Source organism: Polistes dominula, unplaced genomic scaffold, assembly GCF_049000335.1.
Source record: "Polistes dominula isolate Pdom_NZ unplaced genomic scaffold, Pdom_raw_medaka contig_23, whole genome shotgun sequence".
Classification (NCBI taxonomy): Eukaryota; Metazoa; Arthropoda; class Insecta; order Hymenoptera; family Vespidae; genus Polistes; species Polistes dominula.
In genome coordinates this window covers 2,751,780-2,775,189 of record NW_028300963.1, presented here as the reverse complement: position 1 = coordinate 2,775,189, position 23,410 = coordinate 2,751,780, and the positions used below count along the sequence as shown (strand labels likewise).

Sequence of the window (23,410 nt, the reverse complement as noted above, 5' to 3'; positions counted from 1 at the left end):
TATATTTACCGTCTAATTAACGACCATTGTTTTATTTAACCGACAAGAAAATCGTTCTGTCGAGATAGATAAATGTTCATTTCTTATTAGAATTTCTCTCTTTCTCTCGTTCATTTTCGTTATATTAATTGTTATTACTCATTTCATCGTCCGTTTCACTTCCACGTTTATTTTCAAAATTTAAATCCTATAAAAAGATTTAAAAGTTCTCTTTTACTCAAACTATCTCTTGGATCATCTTCTCAAATTACGAGTAAATTAACGTTTTATTATTTATTTTTGTTATTTGTCTTTAATTATTCTTATCATTGATATAATAATCATTCAAAGTTATTCAAATATATATTGTATAGTTAAAGTTTTTAAAATCATAGGTTGGAACAGAATAAATAATTTAATTACTATATTTATATATTATAATTATTTATTATATAATTTATTAATGATATATTAATTTAATATATTATTCATATGATTAATAATATTAAACATTTATTTATTATACTAAATTAAAATATTATATTATTAACATTAAATAATAATAATATTATATTTATATATAATACTATTAACATAATTAATATGGTAATTTAATTTATACATTAATATGATATTTATTAAATTAATATATCAAAGAATAAATAATTTAAAAAAATAAAATATCAAATAAACTCTGGTGACAAATTTAAAGGTGTGAAAATAAAAAAAATAGAACATTTTTTGACAAATATTTTCTAAATTATTATTAATTCATCTATAAACAAATTAATTAAATAAAATAAAATAAATAACAGAAAAAAATTCCAAACAAAGAAAGAAAAAAAATTAAATAGAAAATTTTCTATAGCAAAACAAAAAGAGAAATCCTACATGGAAAGTTTTTTTTTTTCCTCGTTTCTAATTTTCATCACCCTAAAGAGAGAAGGGGTTGGAAAAGGGAGGTAGAAGAGTAAGAGTACTGAAAGGGGAAGGGGTTGGTGGGTGAGGAATGATCAAATGATACACACATCTCGTTCTTTGCTACCTAGAAGAGAGAGAAAGAGAGAGAAACTGGTGAACCAACCAAACACGAGCTTTTCACGCGTCGTGCAAATGAAATCTTTTCGTATATACGCGAAGAGGAGATTCACTAATTAAGGCGTAGCCCTCCAATCAACCTCATTAAGGTATAGATATCATCTACACCGATATTACCGAGCAACTAGAACAAGAAAAAAAAAAAAGAAAAAGAAGAAAAGTATGAGGGGATATGTGTGGTACTTTTTTTCTTTTCTTCATTATCTTTTTCTTTTTTTCTTTTTTCTTTTAATGATAACGTTATAACAAACGTGTACGAAAAAATAATCATCGTCACGATTATCATCGTAAAACTCATATATATGAGAGTTGACCGGTCAATCATTTCTGATTGATCTAACAAAAAAAAAAAAGAAAAAGATTAACGAATAGAAACCCGATATCGAGCTCATTAACTTTTCAGATAATTTGATATCGTATCATTGAGCAAATAAAATAGGAAAGATTATTGAAAAGAGATGGGACGATTTTGTTCTTTAACGTTGAATATTGGAAACGCGTAAAAATAAGAAGACAACTCGAATAATCACGAAATTTCTGATGCACTAATCGATCGATCATATGTGTATGCGTACTCACATCATAATTATTATTAAACATATTGAAAAGTGGACAAACAATGATTTGTTTTTTTTTTTTTTTAATTAATTAATTAATATTTTCTTTGCATAGGAGTTGGGTAAAAGAAGGAAGTAGGGGTGGAAGTGTGGAGAATGTGAGTAGGAGGAAGAGATGAATAAAATTTGATCTTATTTCAAAAGTCTCCTCTTTCTATCTTCTTCTGAACCCATCCTAAACCCTCTACACCCCCGTTTCATCCCCGTTACACCCCCTTCCTTCAATCTCTACTTGTTCATAGCTCAGTGCACTCCGAGAGTCCTGGTCAAAGAGTTTTTTTCACGAGCTTAACGAGCGCTCTTAATTTCTGCGCTTTTTTCTACGTCATTTGCTCGAGAGAACCTACTACTACTACTACTACTATTATTTACTATTACGAAGATAAGGACGAAGAGTAAAAGTAGAAGTAGAAGTAGAAGTAGTGGTGATGATGAGGGTGGTAGTAGTTGGTGGTAGAAGAAAAACTAGGAAAAGAAAAAGTGGTGGAAAATTACAAGAAGGGGAGAGTAAGGTTGAGGGTGGTTGGGGTTTGATTTGGGGGAGGATAGAAATCCGAATAAGATGGACGCCGTCATCGTTTTGGTTTCTTCTTGTTTTTTGTTTGTTTTGTTTTTTCTTCGAGATATCCAGTCAGATACATAACGAACGATTCTTCCCTAAAACTTTTATCCAAGTTACGTTTTTATTTTTTTTTTTTTATTTGTTAACGATTCAAATACAACAAAGATAAACAATTATGTTATTTTAAAAGTAGAACATAATATTTGCATTTTTAATTATATCAATCTTATTGAATTTACATGTAAGATGAATGAACTGATATTATATGAATTAAATTATGAAATAATATTAATGAATGATTATATTGAAGTAATTTGATTAAATAACAAATTAATAATTATAAAAAAAGATTTAAAAAATGTAGAAAACACAAATGACGTCCCTCAATCTCATTGAATTTACATGTAAGATGAATAAACTGATATTATATGAATTAAATAATGAAATAATATTAATGAATGATTATATTGAAGTAATTTGATTAAATAACAAAATTAATAATTGTTAAAGAAAAAAGTATGAGACAAATGACATCTCTCAAACGTTATATGTTATATTATTTATTATATAATGTGAATAAACCACAAGTGTGTGTGTGTGTGTGTGTGTGTGATGATTAAAAGAAACCATTGAGAGTATATGCAACACGTTTATTTTTCCAAACTAGAAAAGAAAATAAGAAATAGCGTGATCGATAAATTATATTCTACTTTTTATCATATCGTTTATAATTCAATGAGCTTATAAAACTATACTTTATTTTATTTATATTTATTTTTTACCAATAAGATAGAGAAAAAGGGAATAGCGATCGATAAATTGTGTCTCATATTTTTCATTGTTCTATTTTTCATAATCTATTTAAACAAGCATACATCAAATAAAATAAAATAAAACAAAATAAGAAAAGAAATAGGATGACGAGATATTTTATATCTTGTTTATGAAATCTTCGAAAATCTTGAAGAAGATATTATATATCAGTATAGTTTGAGTATAATATATCAGTAGTAGTAGTAGGTAGTAGTGGTAGTAGTAACCAGTGGTTATATCCAGCTAACAGTTAGCTCATATAGCAAGCAAGCAAGCAAGCAATACCATCCATCTTAAAAGGCAATAACCAGGAACAGCAACAAGAGCAATAGTAACAGGCTAGAAACTAGCCTTTCTCTTCTCTTTCTCTCTCATACACATATTTTCCTTGGCCCAATCACCGTGGCTATCTCAAGACAATATTATTTTACTCTCATCTCATGTATTATACTTTATACATATATATATATATCTATCTAACCCATATATATATTTGTATGTAGTATTATATATATCGATAATTATTGGAGTGGTGTTAATTGTATCAAATTTATTCTATTATTTTTGTTTTTATTATTATATTTCAATATAAAATTATTTATAAATTATAAAGGTATAACATAAAGAACATTTTATTGGTATAATTAATACACTCATAATTATCGGTAAATATATGTACCATAATACAATTGTATTATACACATTAGCAAAAATAATAAAATGTGCAATCATCATCATCATCATCATAATCATCATAGTCATCATTATCATCATTATCATCAATCATCACTCATCACTCATCATCATCATCATCTTCATCACATCATCTTTACATCGTCTTAAATGAAGAAAAAGAAAGAACGTTCTCCTCTTTCAATGGATCCGACCATTTTGACGGTAAAGATTGTTTAAAATGAAATGTTCATCAATGCCTTAGCACCTTTCTATGCTTACCTCGTGATATTTTCATTACGTGTGCAGTAGCTGTCGCGTTGTAAATATTTTTTTTCTTTTTTCTAAATCATATATATTTTTCACGAGAGAAAGGGAAAGAGAAAGATGAAACGAAAAGAAGAAATGAAAATGGGGTGGAAATAATTGTTCAATATAAAATACACGCAAAAATAATTATAAACTTATTGATACCAAATTTTAGAATATATTCGTCAAATGCAACATTGCCAATCGTGTTACGATGTATTAAAAAAAAAATAAATAAAGAGAACAAAAGGATCAATAAATTATTCAGAAAAATAAATTATATATAATATGATATAATGTATAAATATTATAATAATATATTTTAATATTTATAATATTATTTAATATAATTTAATTATATATAATATAATTTTATATTATATTATAGTAAATTTATATTTTTATCAAATATCAATATATATTTATATATTGTCAAGAATATATATATATATATATATTTCTTTAGGATATTCTTAAAATAAATTTTTAAATAAAATATTTCATTTTTGATATTGCAACCTTCTCATATTCTCTCTGTAATTTTAATTATTATTAATTACATAATTTCTTTTATTTTTTTTTTCTATATCATACATGTACATGTACATGTAACATTATCAAACATATATGAATCAAATTTTCTTTTCGTTTTATATACACACCCCAAATGTATAAACATATACACATATATAGATAAAAACAAAAAAATATGTAATTGTTAATAATCACGTTATATATAATCGTGTAATACGAAACACAAAACGCAAAAGGTGTTATTAAGTAGTTGGTAGAAATTTCGACTGCTACTGTCACGTGATCGAAGATGTGCATGTAAGTGTTATCATCTCTTACTACTACTTATCTCGATATGCATGTCTCTCCCACTCTCTCGTTACGTGAAAGTTGAGAAGGATGGAAAGGAAATGGTGGATTTTACACTACCAAGTCATGAAATTCCTCCACAACTACCCCCAAAAGGTAAGTCGATCAGAAGACGACGTACGTGTCGTTTATTGCAACTTTTTTGTTTTTGTTCTTATCTCGAGATAAGAACAAAAATAAAGAAATTTTGAAATTACTTCGTAATGTCTCGTTACGAAATATCCCCTTATGAAAAAAAAAAAAAAAAAAAAACGAAGATAGGGATCATCATCTTTTCACTGTCCCTTTTTCAAGATTTCTAATCCTATCTTAGGATTGAATAAAGAGAAAAGAAAGATTAGGGCTTTTTTTTTTAGGGATTTTTAACGTAACTTTAAAAAAAGAAGAAAATAATTGTAATAAAATATACAAAATAAAAAAGAAAAATTCCATTGAAAGAAAAATAAATAAAAAATCCAAACTAATCATTGAAATAAAATAATATCTGTCGTGTTTTACATTTAATAACGTAACATTAAAGAAAAGAAAATAATTATGATAAAATAAAAAATAAAAAATAAAAAATAAAAAATTGCATTGGAAGAAAAATGAATAAAAAAAGAAATAAAGAAAAAAATATAAAATACAAAAAGAAAGAAAAGATAAATAAGCAGTGAAAAAATTAACTTATAGGAGCATCTTCTTCTTCTTCCTCCTCCTCTTCTTCTTCTTCTTCCTCCTCCTTTACTTCTGCATTATTCTTTGATGAGTCCTTTTGTTCGTTGCTTTCATTAGTAAACATTAGACGGCATAGTTTATCGAGGAGAAAAGAATACACACACACACACACACAGTGTATATCTTGAGACACCATAGTGAACGCAATACCGGTTGGACGAACCAACATACTTATTCTTCTTCTTCTTCTTCTTCTTCTTCTTCTTCTTTCTGTAACTAAGTTAGTCCGTTTGTGGTTGAGTGAAATAAAAAATAAAAAAAGAAAAATAGGAGAGAGAGAGAGAGAGAGAGAGAGAGAGGATTATTTCCCGAGGGATAGAAGGAGAATTTTTTTATTTTTTTTTTATTATTTTTTTTTATTTCAAGGAACATTCGTCGAGCTTTCTTTTCCCTTTCCCTTTCCCCAACCTTTTTCTACCCTCTCTCTCTCTTTTTCTCTAATACTCTTTACTTCCATTGCTTTAATAGTTCGTCAAAAAAAAAAAAAAAAAGAAAAAAAAATGCAAAAGTAAGTAAAACGAAATGACGTTTTTTCCTTTGGTCGAGAAAAATTCGTTCGCTTCGTCGAGAAAGAAAGAAAGAAAGAAAGAAAGCAACGAGAAAAAGGGAGGAGGGCAAGAAGGGTGGATAAATAGGGCTTGAGGATCGAAGTGGGAGTAAGAGGAGGGGCTGGAGGGTTAGGATAGGATAGAAGAAGGAAAGGATCGCGTCCATAATCCATAAATTCGTGAAAAATAAATAATACAAGAAGCTTTTCTACGAAGTCTGTCTGACATTACAAGTGCAAGAGAAGGATAGATATAGATATAGATAGATAGATACGAGTAGATAAAAAGATAGAAAGAAAGAAAGAAAGAAAATACGTTTTTTTTTCTTTTTTTCATATCTTCTTCTTCATCTTCTTCTTCTTCTTCTTCTTTCTTAGGGGTTGTTGTATCATCTCATCCCTTATCTTCTTTCGTCCTTCGTCCTATCTCCTCTTTCTACTTAAACCTAAGTACGATCAAGTATTACAAGACTCAAAGACCATCTGCTAGTTTTCTTCTTGCTTTATCCTTGAATATATCCGCGATTCTTCCTCTCTCTCTCTCTCTCTCTCTCTCTCTCTCTCTCTCTCTTTCTCTCTCTTTCTCTCTCTTTCTTTCTTACTTTCTTTTTTCTTTCTTTTTCTTTCTCGATCTTTGAACGAGTCTCTCTTATACCTAATGGACTGTACTAGGAGTCGAGACTTTAAGCAAGAAATATTCGAGACGGAAGTAAATCCAACCAACCCCCTAGTCCTTTCTCCCTCTCACCACCCCCTTTCTTTCTTTCTTTCTTACTTTCTTTCTTTCTTTTTCTATTTTATTCTTTTTATCCTTTTCTATCTTTTTCTTTCTCATTTCTTTTATCATCTTTCTTCTATTATCTTTTTTTTCGTAGTAATACGTCGACGATAACGTTCATCGCATTACCACGAAAAATAGAGAAAGTAAAAAAATATATAAGAAAAGAAAAAAAAACAACTAAAAACTAGATAAAAGAAAGAATGAAAGAAAGTTAAACGAAAGCTTGCATTTTTCTATCTATTACAACGATTTATTATTTTTCTATTACTTCGATCATTTTACTCCCCTTTCTTTCTCTCTCTTTCCATCTCAGTTTCTTTTTTTATATTTATATATTATATTATAATATAATTTAAACTAGTTTCTTTTATATATATATAAAAGATCTTAACTATATCTAGTTTAACTATCACCATAGCAATAGCCCCATAGACGTTTTACGGCCAGTTTGAGGATTCCTTTTTAAGTTCTGCTAGACGATTCCATGGGGTTTCTTTAGCACGGAAGCTATATGTTTTTCTCATTCGATTTATTTTATTTTTTTTTTTTCAAAATAATAAATTTTCATTTAATTTATATTTTTATATTTTAAATTACATTTTCTTCCTGAATGTGTTTAAATCCCATCACCATAACTAATACACCATCGTTCTGATTTATCGATTATTATTCACGACCGGACCTATTTGAAATTTATTGGAAAACGCATAATTCGCTTGCTTGGTGTGTTACACACTATATATATATATATATAGTACCATATGTACATATATTGAAATTTAACAGAACATTCTCGCGCAATACGCCATAATTCATTCGTTCGTTATTAATGAAGCCCTTTTGCCTTTACCCCTTACTCCTACCCTTAATTCCTACCCCCTATCTCTACCTCTACCTTTCTCTCTTCCCATTCCCCCCCCCCCCTCTTTCCCATTTGCCACTTCCTCTAGTTCTTTCTTTCTCTTTCTCTTTCACCTCGTTATTGTATTCAGTGAAATTGTTTATTATTTAAACTCGACGCGATTACGGTAGTTTAAGGTTGAACGTAGTTAGAACGTAATCAGAAATAATTTAAACGTCCCGTTTTACCACCACCACCACCACCCCTCACCCCTCACCCCCCTGTTACACCCGTTGTTTTTGTTGTTGCCGTTACCTACTCCGTTTTCTCTTCTATTTTATACTAAACGATAAATTTATTATTTCATACTGACTAAGCACCACCACCACCACCACCGGTATCTGTAAAGGGGTATAGGGGGAAGGGGTTATCTAGGGACCACCCTCATAGACCACTGGGATAAATAATGCGAACGCTTTTTAGTTCTTCTTACTATTATACTGCAATACCTGTTATAATACTTTTTTTTATTTTACCATCCCTTACTCATCTTTATTTTTCTTTATTGAATTATCTTTTTTATTTTTCCTTCTTCATTTAATATTTCGAAGAAGAATAAGAAGAATAAGAAGAAGAAGAAGAAGAAGATCTTCGTGTCAGGAATGGGGTTAAGAAATTATCGGATGTTTATTAAACTCTTTTTAAACTTTACTCACATTCTTTAGTTACCTTTTGTTTATTTTTTTACTACTAACTAAGAAATTTCTTTTGAATTTTATTCTCGTCTTGTAATTAATTAAATATTTTTGAAATATTAATTACATTATTAACTATAATGATGGATTATTGATGAAAGAAATTTATGATCAAATTCGTGTAACATTATTACTATTATTATTTTTTTAAATAATTGTTCAACCAAGAAAAAATATAACTATATCAAATTAAATTATTAATAATTTATCTTATAATTTATTTCAAATATATTTTTCATTATAAAAAATCCTTTCGAAATAATTATCGTCATTTTTATCTTCGTTATAGAAATGCAAATGTAAATTCAATCTGAAATATTTGAAACTTTCATTCTTTTTTTTTCTTTTTTTATTCTTTCATTTCTAGTTCTCTCATTCGTGAAAATTTCGACGAAATTTAACAAGAAAATATCAACGAAGAAGATTTATGTTGGAAACATCTCATTGAGAAGAAATGTTCTTCTTATTCTTCTTCTTCTTCTTCTTCTATTCCTTCTTGTTCAGGAATCTCTCTTTTTTCTGTTGAATAATCACGAGCTTTAGCTATGTTATTTTTTTTTTTTTCTTTTATCTTCTATCTCTTTTTCGAATAGTTTACAACATAAGTTTATACTCGGATTAAAAGCATCTTCTACTCTAAGAAGAGTCCCCTTTTTTCCGGGTGTCACCTCTTTCGTTTCCTTTCCTTTTCGTTTCGTTTCGTTTCTTTGAAGAATCTTCTTCCTTTTTTTTTTTTTTTACTCCTACAATTACTACTACTACCCCTTTACCTCTTACCCCTTACTTTACTTACCCTATCTCTCTCTCTCTCTCTCTTTCTTTCTATTTTTTCTTCTTCTTCTTACCGTCGAGTGAAGTCGCACTCGGAAGATGAAACTTCGAAAGGAATCAACGAAAGGAGAGAGATTTTCTAATCCCTCTTTTCATCCCCTTTTAAATAGTCCTCGTTTTAAAAGAGTAGTAGTAGGAGGTAGTGGTACTTCGTCATGATTCGCGTATCGAATTGCAAAAAAGCTCTCTTTTTTACTTTTCCTTAAAGCATCGGATTTCACGGCTGATATCTTCTAATAAACGATTAGTTTACTCTCTTATTCACTCTCTCTCTCTCTCTCTCACACACACACACACACACACACATACATATACGTATAAAACACTATCACACAAACTTTTAACAAAATTGAATAAAGAAAGATAGATCTCTCTCTCTTATGCAATTTTTTTCTTTTTCTTATCCTTTACTTTTCTTTTCTTTTCTTTTCTTTTTTTCGTACTCGTATAATAAATTGAAATAATTTCTTGAATAATATTATTATTATTATTATTATTATTATTATTATTATTATTATTATTATATAATTATATTTTAATTATTATTTTTTCTAATCAAAATTTATTGGAAAATTTAACTTCGTTGAGATAACATGGACAACGGACTACGTTGACCAACAACACGACTATGACTATGACTATGACTATAACTATGACTATGACGATGACTATGACGACGAAGACGATGACTATGACGTTGAAACTAACGAGAGAGGGGGTCTCATTATCTTTCAATTGTTTGTTTCAGAGGGGTAGCGACGAGCTTCTGTCGCAAAGCGGTGCAGTCAGCAATGGTGCTGCTATGAGTCCTCAGCCTCATCATGCGGCTGACAACAACAATGATGCAAAAAAGGTATGGGAAATGTTGTTTAATTATAATTTTTATTCTTTTTTTTTTTTTACTTTAATTTTAATTTTAATTTTAATTTTTACCTTCATCCTTATCATCGTTTTTTTTTTTTTTTTTTTTTTTAGATATATTTTGTTAAAAAGGATGATAGGATTAATCAAACATTTTGTGCACGTCGTAGATTTTTGTTGTATTTTTAACACATTTTACATACATACATACATACATATATATGTATATATATACATACGTACGTACGTACGTACGTAATTTTACATATTACATATAATATATAAATGCAATTGTATATATCGTAAGCTTCTATTTTTTATTTTTTATTCCAAATTACGCGAATCGATATTCTAATTTGTTGTTTTATTTTTATATTTAATATTTCTGATCTGTTATATAGAAGTAGAGTGCATTAGATTATTAAAATAATAGTTAATTAATCGATGGGAATGTGTATTGATGTTTAAAAGCACGAAATATATGTCAGTATTACCGTCGTGTTTAAAAATTCATCTTCAGACTGACACGTTGTTACATGTGAAAGTTCCTTTATTCAATACTATGTCAGTTTATATATGACTTTTCGAACGTTACGCATGTGTGTAACAAAAAGTAATATTCTTAATTAATGAATTAAACATTATAACGTTATCATTTTATCATTTTTCGCATTTTTATACAATTATCTTATCACTGCGATAATTAAATTATGTTATAATATAAGTAGAGTGTATTATAATACGAAAGGAACGTGTATTGATGTTTAAAAGTACTGTGTATATGTTCGGAGTAACGTCCTCTTTTAAACCCACCTTTAAGTGGGATGGGGAATAGTGTAAGGAGTAGTAAGACAACATATACTAAAAGTATTTTAACAGAGGACAACGTACCAGTCTCAAGGTAAATTCCGCTGCGGACGGTACTCTGATCGTATACTAGGTGTTCTTAGGTAACAAAACACATTACTTTCGTATTATTAACAATTATTTTAATATTCTCATACACTCTACTTATATAACAATAGTTTTTTTACATGAATTACATCCATATATATGTATATGTGTATGCATGAGTGTGTAATTATGAATGTATTGTATATACACTGCATCTTTTTTTAATCTCTTTTTTTATTCTTCCTTCACATGTGATTTATTTCAATATTATTTTTACATACTTTGATGCAAAAGTTAAACGAGATTTTTAGTTTTAATTTCTTTTTTTTTTTTTTTCAATTTTCTTTTCACTTTTTATTTCTTCACATTTTCTATCCACCTCTTTTTCGAAATTATTGATTAAACAAGAAAGAAATAACAAACGTCATAACGTGTTGAACCTGTTTAATTAGAAAAGATTTTCGCGATCGGTGAATACACCGTCGACGTTTGAAAATTATTTTGATTTAAAATGAAATGTTCACGATGTGTGTCAGAGAAACACATTTGGATTAATTAATAAAATACGTTGAAATATAATGAAGAATAATTCGGACGATTAATGTTTTTTCTTTTTTTTTTCATTGTGACGTTCAAATGATTTATTCATTTAATTATTTATTTATTTTTATCACGAGAGAAGTGTTAGTTTCGTTACGAAATTAATTTGTTTTTTTTTTTCATCGATTAACTAACCCTTATTAAAATGCATGATTAATTTTGATAAAAATAAAACAACAAAATATTTTTCATATAAAATATTCAATGCATTATTATCTCCACAATTTTACGAACCACACGCGTGTAAATAAATAAATTAAATGAAAAACAAAGTAACAATTAAAACAGAATTAATATTTATATATAGACTAATTATATTACCCCACTAGTTTATATTTTTATTAAAACATTTAATGCATTAAACTTTTTTAAATCCACAATGGCACACACCTGCAGAAAGAACAAAGGTATAAATTATCCTAATTTGTATTTTCTATAGAATAATTAATGCATTAACCCTTTGTCATCATGCAACTCATACGTACACATATATATATAAAAAAAAAAAAATTAAATTATAAATAATATAAAACTTGTATCACTCTAATTATATATATCATACAACATTTGTCTTCATTAACAATTTCAACAAAAATGCAACAACCACAAACGTTATAAAATGATAAATAATAATAGAAACAATACTGGCACATTTACTATTTTAATTATTATTAAATGCAACGTTAAATTCAGTTATAAATAATCCTAAAAAATAAAAAACAAAACGTATTCGAGAGTTATAAACAAATCAAACAAGCAGCATAACTCGTGGAAGTAGTTTTAAATTGTTTTCATATATAAAAAAATAAAGATACATCAAGTGTTTCCTATTTAACCACACATACCTTAGTAAAATCTATATATACATGCATATACTCATGTACATGTATTTCTACATATATATATATATATATGTAGAAATCTATGTATCTCCTTGCATTACTCACAAGCGTTAAAATAGTAACTGCATAACAGGCCAGAAAAAAATAAAATAAAAAAGCTCGATACTCGTCGTGTTTCAAACAAAATGAGACGTGGGGTGGGTAGAGGGGGTTGTAGAAAAGTTAACAGCGGGGTGGTGGTACTGGTGGGGGTGGATGTAAGGGAAATAAAAAATGCGATGCGAAAAAAGTCGCATCTAGAACGGATCGTTAAAGCGACCGCGTTGGTGGTGTTTCTCACTTATACGAAGGGAGATGAGGGTGAGAAGGGGTGAGAAAAAAAGAAATGCTGGTGCCTGGTGTTGGTGCCTGGTGCTGCTCTTTGGGGGTAAAGGAAACTGTGAGAAGGGTTGAAGAGGAAATATATATATACATATATAAATATCGATGTGTATACGTGTGAGTATGAGTATGAGTGTATGTGTTTGTTAAGTGTGTTAGTAATAGTAATACATGATAGGATGGTACCCGCAGATTCGGTGACAAAGCTGTTCCTCTTTTACTACCACTTTCCTTCTCTTCTTTTACTTTGAAAACGTACACGCTCTACTTTTCGCAAATATGTATAACGTATATGTATTAAATGCATGCGTGGGTGGATTAGATGAGAGTATAGGAGGTTTGTTGTGTGTATGTGTGTAAAAAAATAAAAAAGAAAATATACCAAAAAAAAAAACAAAAAAAAAAGAAATGAATTGTTAACACGTTTCGAGCGTACGTGTAATTCGAACCACACTTTTTTCCATACTCATTTGACTGCTGCATTTGTTTAAAAAGGAAGAAAGAGAGATAGATAAAGATAGAAAGATAGAGATAAATGTAAAGCGTTGTATCCTATGATGGTAGTAGTAATAATGGGTGAGAGAGGATTGGGGGATGAGTGGTGGTGGTACAAATGAAGAAAAAAGTTAAATAATATTCGTATTTTTGGGGGTGGCGGGGGGGGGGTGTGTTGGTAAACTTCTATCTCTCTTTTTTTCGTTGATTAGATTCTTTTTATGAGATATGTTCTTTTTTATTTATTTAAATATTTGTTGGTATTTTCTTTTCTTTTTTTTTTTTTTTAATGGATTAGTACAAGAATACGTAAATCATTTCAATAAAGAAAAAAAAAGGGGGTTTATTTCATATATTAGAATAGATTTTATATGAATCCTTTTCTTTCATCAGTATCTCGTAAAGATATCGGTACACGAAAAGCAATGAACGCAGTCTGGCCACGTAATGGTCATAAATATTGGAAGAAAGCAATCCCCCTATCGGAGTGAAGAAACGTCGACTTGGTTGGTTGGATGGTTGGTTGGTTGGTTGGTTTGCTAGCTAGCAAACTTACTAGGCTGATAGTTTACTTGGTGTACGTATATTATAGATCATCGTCACGAACAAACGAAAAGAGAAAGAGTAAGAAACAAAATGGATAAAGTAGGGGGGGAGAAGGGTTGGAGAACCTAAGGGTGGAAAAAAGAAGAGAGAGAGAGAGAGAGAGAGAATTAATTTCTGTTAGAAAAAGAAAATCTAAAACACGTTATAAGTCCCGTTTGTAAGATTTCTTTGGTATAGGGAAAATTATTTCTTTGATATAACTGTTCGAATTCACGCAGGTGAATTTATGTAAGAGATGGAGAAGGAGGAGGGTGAGAGAAAGGGATATGAAGAAAAGAAGAAGAAAAAAAAGAAATACGAAGAGTAAGGGGTGGTGGTGAGGTTTTTCTCTTTCTTTTTTCAATTTTGTTTTTTAAGGGTGAAAGAAAATTCTTTGGTATTTCAACGTCAGATATTTCTTTTATAATCGAATATCGTCTTGAACCGTGTACGACTTTGCAGATGTGTTAGTTTCTTTCTTTTTTTTTCATTTTTTCTTTGAAAAAAAAAAAAAAAACTGCAACTGAGAATGTTCGATGCTTACTCATTCCTTTCCTCTATTTCACTTCTTATAATACTCCTATCACATACCTTTTTTTTTTCTTTTACTTTCTTTTTCATCTCTTCTTCTTCTTCTCACCTTTTTACCTCGCCATTAGACTCATTCACATCGCTAACGATAAGGGTTGGTAAGGGAAAGGTTCCTTTGAAGGTACGACATCGACTGAAGTGTCGATGCTTTAAAGGTTTCGAAGCTAACGTAAAAAAGAAAGAAAAAGAAAAAAAAAGGATAGAAGTCTTTTTATCGTATGTGAAAGAGAAAGAAAGTTAAGTAGTAATAGTAGTAGTAGTAGTAGTAGTAATAGTGATAGTGATATGGTACGATCGTGTATAGTAAGAGAATTCTGTGAATGTATACGTACATATATGTATATATATATAACATACTACATACGTAGGGTTACATGAACATCTTTGAAAAGTAAAAGTGGTGGTAAAAAGTTGGTATATATGTGTACATGAGCTTCATAGAACTTCCCATTCATCTAGTCATCCTATTGGCTGAATAAAACTCGTAAGTTAGCTACACAACCTTTCGTATACTATTTTCTTATTCTCCTATACTTTCTCACTCTTCTAAGAAACTTTATGTTAAAAAAGGAATAAGAAAGTAATCCTCAATTTCATCTAACCTTAATGTAATATTCAAATATGCGCGCTCAAAGAACAATAGTTACTAATAGGTAAGACAAAAGAGGGATAGGAAGTATATCGGGAAATAGTTACTAGACAGTTGAAGAAGATCACTTAAGAAGCGCGGACGTATTATAAGAAAGGTTCTATTATAAAATTTAAGTGTTATACAATCTTTAATATTAAAATAAAGTAAGACTGAAGCTTTGCATTTAATATAATATAATATAAAACCTTGCCGAACCCGCTGCAATTTTCCTTAATTCAAAAGGGAAAAATTAACAGGTTATGGGCCCAGAGCACGTGTTCGGCAATTGAAACGACCGCGTGTAAAATAAAATAAAATAAAATAAAATAAAACTAAGTGTGCAAGAAAATATACATGAATATCAAGAGAGAAATGATGGCTAGTGAAAACAATATAACTGGAACAATGGATAATATTGAGAAATTGCGAGATGCAAATGGATATAACATGTGGAAATTCCAAATGACGATCTTTCTAGAAGCAGCTGATCTGCACAATCAAATAAATGATGAAACACCAATAGAAAAACGCAATGAAGTTTGGAGGAGAAAAGATGCGAAAGCAAAAGGATTTATTGTAAGTACGATAGATAATACCCTTAAAATTCATCTAATAACATGTGATTCAGCATATGCCATGTGGCACAAATTAAAAGGAATCTTTGAAAGAGACACTGCACAGCAAAAATGCTCTGCAATGCAAGAATTTTTTGAATATAAAATGAAAAGAGACCACAATGTGGCAACACACATTGCTGAATTAAATAATATAGCATATAAAATAAAATCTCTTGGAGGAAATATCGATAATAGCATGTTGATATCCAAAATATTAACGACATTACCAGAAAAGTACAGGTACTTCATCAGTGCATGGGAATCAACACCAGCAGATAATCGAACCCTCACAAACTTGACGGCTCGTCTTTTAGCTGAAGAAGCAAGGGACCATGTAGCTGAAGAGGAAGAGATAGCAATGAAAGTTGAAACAAGAGAATGTTTCAAGTGTCACAAAAGAGGACACATTGCAGCAAACTGTAAGAAAAGTGGAAAAGACACTATGTATTGTTACAACTGCAAGAGAAATAATCATAACACCAGGAATTGCAGAAAAGGATCAACTGCAGCATGTAAAATTTGTAAGAAAACTAATCATACTGAAAATAGTTGTTTTTTTAGAAAGCGATTAAATGAATATGAACCAGGAACAAGTAGTGGAAAGGTGGCATTTATGGCAGGTATGGAAGAGTCCAAGGAAGAATGGATAGTCGACTCGGGAGCCTCGGTACACATGACAAACCAGAAGGATCATCTGACAAAGTCAAAGCCAGTAGATACTAAGATCAACATAGCTAGTACCAAAGGCACAATGACAGCACGAGAGCTCGGATCACTAGAAATGGCTAGATGCAAACTAAAAAATGTTCTCTATGTTCCCGACTTAACACAGAATTTACTTTCAGTGAACGAAATTACTAAAGCTGGAGGAAAGGTAACATTCAATAAAGATAAAGTAGTTATAAGTAAAAATAATAAAATTATATTAGAAGGAAGAAAAAACACAGTTGGATTATATACTATCAATGCAAGAGAAGAAGCTATGCAAACATCACTTAAGATTAATGCAGAACTACTTTGGCACAAAAGACTTGGACACCTGGGTGTAGATAATATGAAAAAACTCCTGGAAATCTCAACTGGAATGGAGATAGACAAGGGGATACTTGGTCAGCTAAGCAATTGTGAAACCTGTATAAAAGCAAATCAGAAAAGGAAACCATTTAACAGTGTAAGAGAAAGAGCAACAAGACCTTTGCAGATAATACACACTGACGTTTGCGGCCCAATAACACCAGTAACATGGGATAAAAAGAGGTATTTCTGCACATTCATTGATGACTATACTAATTTCACAATGGTATTTCTCCTAGCACATAAAAATGAGATGGAAGATAAAATAAAAGAATACATAAAATTAGCAGAAAATAAATGGGAGAAACGGGTAAAAACAATTAGATGTGACAATGGCAAGGAATATGCCAATAATGCAGTAAGGCAATGGTGTAAAGATAAAGGAATTAAAATGGACTTTACTCCACCATACACACCTCAACTAAATGGTAAAGCTGAAAGGATGAATAAAACATTAACTGAAAAGGTAAGAGCAATGCTTACAGAAAGTAACACAAATAAAAACCTTTGGGGTGAAGCAGTGCGAGTTGCAGCTTATTTACACAACAGAAGTCCAACCACCATAAATGAGAAAACTGCATATGAGTTGTGGAACTCAAGAAAACCTAACCTCAAAAACTTAAGAATATTCGGTTGTAAAGCATATGTAAAAACTCCAGGACCATTGAAGAAACTGGATGTTAGAAGCAAGGAAATGATATTTGTTGGATATACTGAAAATGGATATCGACTATGGGATCCAGAGAATAGGAAAATAAGAATTTCGCGAGAAGTAACATGCATTGAAGAAAAGATGGTGAACAGCACAATAAGAATAAACTGTAATACAATTGAAAATATTAAGACTAATGAGGAATTTAATGAAAAGAAAGAACAGCATGATGAAAAATGGAAGGATCCAGAAACAAAAGTCTATGAAGAACAATCCGACAGTGAAAAAGAGATGCTGAATGTAGAGGAAGACCAAGAAGGATTGGAACAGATACTAAGAAGATCAAAAAGACCAAGAAAAAGCCCAGAACGATATGGAGAACCCATTGCATATTTAACATACAGTGAGGTTATGAACAGTGATGAAAAGGAAGAATGGAAAAGGGCAATTGAGGATGAAAAGGATTCATTACATAAGAATAATACATGGGACATCGTAGATGAAGAAGAAGCAATGAAGAACCAATGCATTTCCACAAAATGGATATTTACAAAAAAGGAAGACGGGAGACACAAAGCACGTTTGGTTGCAAGAGGATTTGAACAAAAGGACCAACTAGACTACGAGAAACTCTTCTGTCCGGTTGTCAATACCGCAACCTTAAGAGCACTATTTGCATTAGCATGTAAAAACAAATGGAAATTTATAAAATTTGATATACGAACAGCATTCCTATATGGAATTATAGAGGAGGACATATTTATAAAACTGCCTGAAGGTTATGGAAAAGAAGAAAAATTTGGAAAATTAAAAAAGGCATTGTATGGACTGAAACAAGCACCAAATTGCTGGAATAAAAAATTTACTGAAACACTAAAGGAACATGGATTTCAACAGCTCATTACTGAAAAATGTATCTTCAAGAGGAAGAACAACACAGCAATTTTGGCAATTCATGTTGATGATGGAATAATGTTCGGAGATAATGAAGATGTTTTAAAAGACATTGTTTCCAGATTAAGAGAAATTTTCGACCTATCAATAATTACTAATCCAAAATCTTTTCTAGGTATACAGATAAAAAACGGTGATGGTAAAATAAAATTGTCTTTAGAACAATATACCAGGAAAATTCTGGATACGTTTAACATGAAGGATGCAAATCCAGTAAACACACCCATACTTGGAAACAGCAATGTGAAAAATGAAGTCCAAGAAGAAAATAAAAATTATCCATACAGAGAGGCCATTGGTAATCTGATGTATCTTACTGCGAAAACAAGACCAGATATATGTTATGCAGTAAATTTTTGTAGCAGATCAATGGAAAAACCCAATGGTAGTAATATAACAAATGTTAAAAGAATTTTTAGATATTTACAGGGTTCTTTGGACTGTGGAATCTCATACACATCGACTGGGAATGACGATATACTGCACTGCTACTGTGATGCAGATTTTGCAGGCGATACTGAAACAAGAAAGAGCACCAGTGGATACGTAATAATGCTGTGTGACGGACCAATCAGCTGGGCGTCTAGAAAACAACCAATAGTAGCACTGTCAACAACAGAGGCTGAGTTTATTGCAGCAGCAGACTGCTGTAAAGAGGTGCTATACTTAAAAAACTTTTTAGAAGAACTCCTAGATAAAACAATTAAAATAATAATGCATGTAGATAATCGAAGTGCAATTCAGTTAATGAAAACAGGTATATTTAATAGAAGATCTAAGCACATAGATGTAAGATATCACTTTCTAAGTGACCACATAAAATTAAATAATGTTACCATAAAACATGTTAGCACCAATAACCAAATAGCTGATATATTAACAAAAGCATTGAATTACAACAAGTTTGAGAGATTTAAAGAATATTTAGTAACAAAATAACATTGTAAAATACAACCAAATTTTTTTCTGCGAGATAGCTATTTAAGAGAACTAAAATTTATTTTTTCTTGTAGTATTGTTAGAGTTAATAATTGATTAGGCATACAAAAGGATTACATATTTGTAAAAAAAAGTATATATATATATAATATAATGTAAGGAGGAAATTGAGGATTAAGAGGAAGTGTTAAAAAAGGAATAAGAAAGTAATCCTCAATTTCATCTAACCTTAATGTAATATTCAAATATGCGCGCTCAAAGAACAATAGTTACTAATAGGTAAGACAAAAGAGGGATAGGAAGTATATCGGGAAATAGTTACTAGACAGTTGAAGAAGATCACTTAAGAAGCGCGGACGTATTATAAGAAAGGTTCTATTATAAAATTTAAGTGTTATACAATCTTTAATATTAAAATAAAGTAAGACTGAAGCTTTGCATTTAATATAATATAATATAAAACCTTGCCGAACCCGCTGCAATTTTCCTTAATTCAAAAGGGAAAAATTAACACTTTACTCTCTCTCTCTCTCTCTCTTCTCTTTCTCTTTCTTTTATTTTACTTTTTTATTTCATATGAATCGTTGGGGGTGGTTTAGTATTCCTTCTCAGATTTGTTCTCTCTTTCTCGTATAAATCTCTTGGTACTTCTCTCTTTGTTTTATAATCATAAGTATATAGACACATATATATACTTTCTATATACTTACTGAATGTATATGTATATATATATATATATATATATATATATATATATATATATATATATATATATATAGGTATATTTAATTTGTAGAAATGAATCGAAGACAGCATTATAAATATCTACTCTTGTTATTTAATCGTCTATCTATCTTTCTCTTTTTAACTCATTTTGTTTTTTTTTATTTTTATCTTCCCATCCCTTATTTCACTTGATTTCTTTCTTTCTTTTTCTATCTATCTCTTTTTTTGTTTAACTAGAATGCTTGCAACAAAATATTAAAGATTAATGTTTTCTCAATTTAACAAAAAAAAAAAAAAAATAATAAAGAAAGAGATAGAGAAAGAAAGAAAGAAAGAAAAAAAAGACAAAAAATGAAAAAGATCAAAAAGTAAATTGGTTTAAAGCTTGGAAACGAGAAAACCAGGTGGGCCGAACGAACCCCCGCGTAACACGTTCGAACCGTAAAATAAATGGTATGTGCACACGTGCGTACACACATACACACACACACACACACACTTATTTCCTTTTTTTTAATTTTTTTGTTCTACTCTCTCGTGCCGGAAGATTAGCTGTAATATCGTCGCGCCTCAGAAAGCTTCGAATTAAAAGCCCACTTTAATCCGTGGTGAAGAGAGGAGAGGAAGAGAGATGAAGGGGGTAGTCTTTTTATTTTTTTTCCTCCCCCTCTCATACATTTACGTTCCTATGTACAAATCTATTTTGCGTTAATAATCGTATCTGAAAAAAGGCGAACCGAGGTTTTGCGTTTACACGCAAAAGTTATACACAACACCACACCTGCAAAGTATACGTGTGTATAGAAATACTAATACGAGTGTATAGTGTGTGTACGCATACACGCATGTTGTATCTCTCACATACGTGTTAACTTGTACACGTGAGAATACAATATCGTGTGTACAAATTGATTACTCGCTGCGTTTAACGAGTACGTTGCGTATAATTTGATGCTCTTCAAAGACTCCAAAATTCTCGTTTGTTTAAAGCTTTACGAAATAACCATTCTTTTTTTTTTCTATCTTTTTTTTACAATCTTTCATGTTAAATAACCAACAAAAAATTTTTAATACCAATTTTATATATTTGTCAAATCTCTGTAACTTTTGTTAATTTTTTTTATTTTATCTTTTCGTTTGTTCTTTTCATATTTTCATTAATTCTTTATAACGTGTATTTATATAATATGTACTTTTATTTTATTTTTTTTTATATATATGATTTATATTTTCTATTTATTTATATATGATATTTATTTATTTTTTTATTTATTTAATTTATTTATTTATTTATGCGGAGAAAAAATTGTATTTATTTCTAATTGAAATTATCTGAAATTATTGTAGATTATTTTTATAATTTATAATAATAGTTAAATAAACTATTATAAACATTATATATTTTTTTAATTATAATTGTTTATCTGTGATAAACATCGATACTACTTTAATCAAACTAAATAGAAATTTATTTATTTTTTATTTTTTTTATTTTCTTTAACTTAGAAGATAGATTGATTTATTTCTAATTTTTTATTATTAATTTAGGGATATATTTTATAAGATTACCTTAGACCCTTGGTTCTGATTCGATACATATAATAATAATAATAATAATAATAATTTACGTATAAATAAATGAATTTTCGAATTGTTATTTTCGTCAAAACGTATTAAAGTTATTTCATTATTCATAACTTCGCGTTCATTAGCATATATTATTATTATGTATAATAGTGATTATTAATTGATATCGTTTAATAATAATAATAATAATAATTTCAATATAAATTTATATTTCTATACATATGTGTGATAATAATAAAATCAAGTCAAATGATGGGGTGTGTCTCATAGTATAACCGTGGGTATAACAAATACTCCAAGATAATTGACACCATATTAACCATAATTAATTAGATCAACACGATCTTTACCCTTCTACCATCCCTTGTTCTTTCGATTTTCGATGTTGAGGGGTTCAGGATGTAGATTGAGAGGGAAGAAAAAAAAAGAAATATAAAAAAGGAAAAAAAGGGCTAAAGGAACTGGACGTTATTCCCGTTTGGATAAGCTGAAGGGAATGGTAAAGGGGTGGTGAGGGGATAGGTACCCCTTTCGCGGATAATGGCTCGGAACGAGGCAGAAAATGGCACATCAAAAAGAAACGGGGGACAAAGGGACCCGTTGTCCACCTAATAAAGCGAAGTAAAGGAAAAGAGAGGAAAGGGTTTTCCCTTTTTTTCTTTTTTTTTTTTTTACATATAGTCAAGGTATGATGGTTTTTTTTTTTTTATAGTGGCAGGACGTTCGGTCACTTTCTCTCTTTGACCGGTTACAAAATTTCTAACTAACCTTTATATAAAACCCTTTTTTTTGTTTTCTTTCGTCGTTACTTTATTTTACTTTTGTAAATCAAATGTAAAAAAAAGAAGAAAAAAAACAGGAGAAATGAATAAAAATTATAAGAAAAAAGAAATATACATAAAAAGAGAACAAAATTTATTTATTTATTTATCTATTTAATGCATAATGAGTGGAGGGGTGGGTGTTGTATGGGTTATGTAGTAGGATGAGAAAATATCACATAGATGAGTAAGATGGGTGATGAGAGGGTTAAGGGGGGTGATATAGGGTTCTATTAATAATAGTAAAAATCTATTGAAACGGATGATAAAATAAAAATATTAGAAATTAGGTTAGTTCGCGCTGAATTTAAATCGCATATCATCGTAAAATAGATGACCCCGTGTGTTCCTTCCGTTTAATAAGAGAACCAATCGAAGACTGACTGACTGACTTATCGGTTTTCTTTGAAGAGTAACACATGTATGTATGTATATATGTATGTAAAAGGCCTTTCTAAACTGAAAATATATCAAAGATCATGAGTATTTTTTTTCTTCAAACTTGATCGATCTGTTTTTATATTAATGTAAGAATAAAACACGTGAGTGAGGGTGGATTTGGTAAGAATTTGATGATTGTATGATTTATGAGTCATTGAATTGATATGCAATATAATAGGTATTACAATTTTTTAATGAACATAATGATATTTTGATTAATTATATTTAATAATTAATAATAATTATTATTAAATATATTTATATATCTTAAATATTACAATTGTCATTTTAGTCAACTAAATGTAAAATAGGAAT

At 29.6% G+C, this 23,410-nt stretch overlaps 1 protein-coding gene across 9 annotated transcripts in view; it reads left to right on the top strand.

Moving 5' to 3' along the window:
• heph (polypyrimidine tract-binding protein 1 heph) overlaps positions 1-23,410 on the top strand; it is a 407,327-nt gene that overhangs the window by 276,276 nt on the left and 107,641 nt on the right. For 8 of the 9 annotated variants that reach the window (XM_089172852.1, XM_089172851.1, XM_089172858.1 and 5 more), the window contains one exon: positions 10,153-10,257. The exons of the other annotated variant lie outside the window; for it this stretch is intronic. In XM_089172852.1, the coding sequence (XP_089028978.1) occupies positions 10,153-10,257 (105 nt within the window). The remainder of the gene's footprint in view (positions 1-10,152; positions 10,258-23,410) is intronic. 9 annotated transcript variants of the gene reach the window in all.